This window comes from Austrofundulus limnaeus, unplaced genomic scaffold (assembly GCF_001266775.1).
Source record: "Austrofundulus limnaeus strain Quisiro unplaced genomic scaffold, Austrofundulus_limnaeus-1.0 Scaffold596, whole genome shotgun sequence".
Taxonomy (NCBI): domain Eukaryota; kingdom Metazoa; phylum Chordata; class Actinopteri; order Cyprinodontiformes; family Rivulidae; genus Austrofundulus; species Austrofundulus limnaeus.
Window position 1 is genome coordinate 73,674 of NW_013952998.1, and position 2,963 is coordinate 76,636.

General features: G+C 40.9%; 1 protein-coding gene across 1 annotated transcript in view; it reads right to left on the bottom strand.

Moving 5' to 3' along the window:
• Positions 1-2,963, bottom strand: part of LOC106531086 (FERM, RhoGEF and pleckstrin domain-containing protein 1) — a gene marked incomplete at its 3' end in the record, with an annotated part of 68,890 nt that overhangs the window by 54,776 nt on the left and 11,151 nt on the right. The window contains 1 exon segment of the mRNA XM_014026852.1: positions 1,348-1,542. Within this exon segment, the coding sequence (XP_013882306.1) occupies positions 1,348-1,521 (174 nt within the window).

Here is a 2,963-nt window from a genome sequence, read left to right on the forward strand (position 1 = left end):
AGACCAATTTCCTAGGGGAAACACTGAACTGTGAATATTTTTTTCCTCCATTTGTGTTGAATCACATGTGGCTCGTGATGCTCCAAACAAACAATCCCTACCTAAGGCATGTATTAGTATCATATGATCATGCTGTTCTTATCCGTTATGTTCTGCTCTCTTACAGCCATCCACAAAGMCCGTTTCACACACATCTTGAGGGTATTTTTCTCCAACCAGACAACAGATTCCAGCCAAACTGTCCTCTCRTCCGCAGACACATCCTCAGGCCACATACATTCTTTCGCAAAAGCCAATTACGGCTCCTTGTTGAGCTCTGCAAGCGCAGAAAAACCAGCTGAGACACTGGATTCTTTCCTAATTACAATCACAATAAAACGTTAAAATAAAAAACTCCAGCAGCTGGAGTTTCTAAAGGGAACGTAAATGGAACGAAGAAAAGCTTAAAAACAGAATTTCATGACTTCTCTCCAGTCAGAAAGGRCACATCGATGAGAGAAAACCTTTCTCCACAGAGTGCAATTAAGTTCGGCTCTTGTGCAAAGGCACACTCCAGCTAAATTTATAACACATGCAAATCCTCTGGAAGCCTGCGGGACGAATGCTGGCGAGAACATGCAAACGTTGAACAGTTATATCAGGCAAATGAGGAGTCGAGAAGAGGACGGACCACCTACTCTGYACTCAAGAGCTGAATCAGAGCCAGGAGGCAGAAACAGAGCTGGGAGACAGAAGCTGAGTCAGTTTTTAGTCTTTCAGGCAGGATCTCGGCGTGGGTTGGGGGGCGGGAGAGTTTCAACAGGAAGCTGGCTTCTCTCCCACTTCCTGTCCATCTCCAGGAAGTGGAGACTGAACTCAAAAAGGTGAAGGGAGCATTCAGAGCCATCCTCTTTGTGCAACAAGTGAGGCAGAGCTGAACATAAGTTTAGGATGAAACACCTAAACACACGTGGATTAGACACAACTACTGAAGATTTTTCATTACCTTGAGACAAACAAATGRGAAATTCAAGTAAAAAAACAAACAAACAACAGATAGAGGYCTAGAAGAACTGACAGAACAAGTAGTTTTGCTTCTCAAATGATGCCTGAGGAAAACAACATAGCTCTGTAAAGCACCAACATGCCGCCTGAAGCTCTGAGACATAATAATAATCTGATCAAACAGGTCTGAGCACAGAATAAAACTGAGTTTACCAGTTTCACAAACACAACTCGAGTTAGTTTAGTACGTAGCGAGTTGACTAATGATCCATTTAGCTCAGGGTTATCCTTTAAAAAGTTATGAGCATTTCTGCACGAATCAGAGCRGCAACAAGAGCAACTGAGGTTGGCCTTGTTACTTACCGATATCTGAAAGACTTCCTGTGTGTCATCGAGCATCTGGACCCTTATGGAGACTTGGCGCCCCGGAGGCTGGGTGGGAGGGTGCAGACCCGGCTCCAGGGTGGACACTCCAAAGCTTTCAGGGGCACCCAGCCTCTGTCCGGCTGTGGACTGCTTCACGGCTGAATCTGACATTTTGACCGTTGTTTCCGTCTGCTGAAGAGAAGACAGAGCGACAGTTTGTCTCTGGGCTTCAAYGAACAATATCACCTGATTCCAATTAGGATTTCAATCTGGGCTTAAATAAACACACTTATGAATCCTACAGACTTAGGACAGGGTTTTCCTTTCAATATTTCTAGTGTTAGTTTTTATCTAGACTGCAACTATTTGTTCTTGGGCAAATCAGATTTCCATGTAATTCTAACTGATCTGTAACTAACAACAATGTAAATGTGTATAAATTACTGCTGCATAAAAGGGCTATAAATTTAAGATTAGAGTTTTAAGATAGCAGCAACTACCTTAGTCAAAGTAGCCATTCAGAGTACAGAAATTGCTAAATTCTTGCGTGACCCTAATTAGATATTCAGAAATGTAGGTTTATTTAGCTTCATTTGTTAAGAAAAGCTGTAATTTTTAGTAGGTATTGTTTATTTCTTAGTTAATATTTTGCACAAAATTTTGACCACAACCAGTAGCAAAAATCATCACGAGGATAGATACTTGAAGGTGAGCGCAGTTGATCAATAGCCGTGAAATACAAGAACATTGTGAACTGCAACAATATTATATATGCTGTGTATATATATTTTTTTCTTTTTTTCTGTATCAATATTTATTTGTTGTGGTACGTCTGGTTCATGCGTTGGTGGTTTTTGTTTGCAGGTATGATGAGAACATGTACAGGTGTGACTAGAGAAGCGTATTAGAAGCACATTTCATCCAACAGCAACAAAGTGCAAAACTGAAAAGAAACCAGACATTTTGTGCTAAAGGACCACATGGCTCATTCCATAAATGTGTCATAGTAAACAAAACCTAAATGACATTTAGGAAGCACTGAAACACAATATCCTTAAAAAATAAAAAGTTGTCAACATACATGTTTGGCCCTTAATAATCTTCGCTACTAGTTAGGGTCGAAGATTTGGTATGAAATATTAGATAAGAAATAAATAAACTATTTGTCGGGTTGGATCCTCCTGACCTWTATTAAATGGTGCAGTTTGAAAGAGTTWACTCCGGTAGTGTTCCAGCTATGTTGATGTGCAGTTCAGAAAGGTGGGTCTACAATCAATGTAAACAAAGCACTTGCTCAGCTAAAYCCTCCAAAAGCCACATRTTGTCTTGTTGCTGACCTACATAAGGCTGGTTGTAGTGTGTGTAGGTAAACAAACATGGTGTATTCAGACAAGCATTAGAGATCTTTAGATGTAAATAAGGGTGAATATAGCCTGGCCCTTGCCTTCCTACGCAGCTCCGCTCAATTCTAGTTTCCCTTCACTGCTCCGTCTGGGATTCTCCTATAGACAAGGATTTCTTCAGCAGCATATCATTCTGGCCAATCAGAGAACAGAACGTTGATTTTCTGCACAGTGTCTGCTAGTTAGTTTAGCATATGGCAGTGGAGGAAG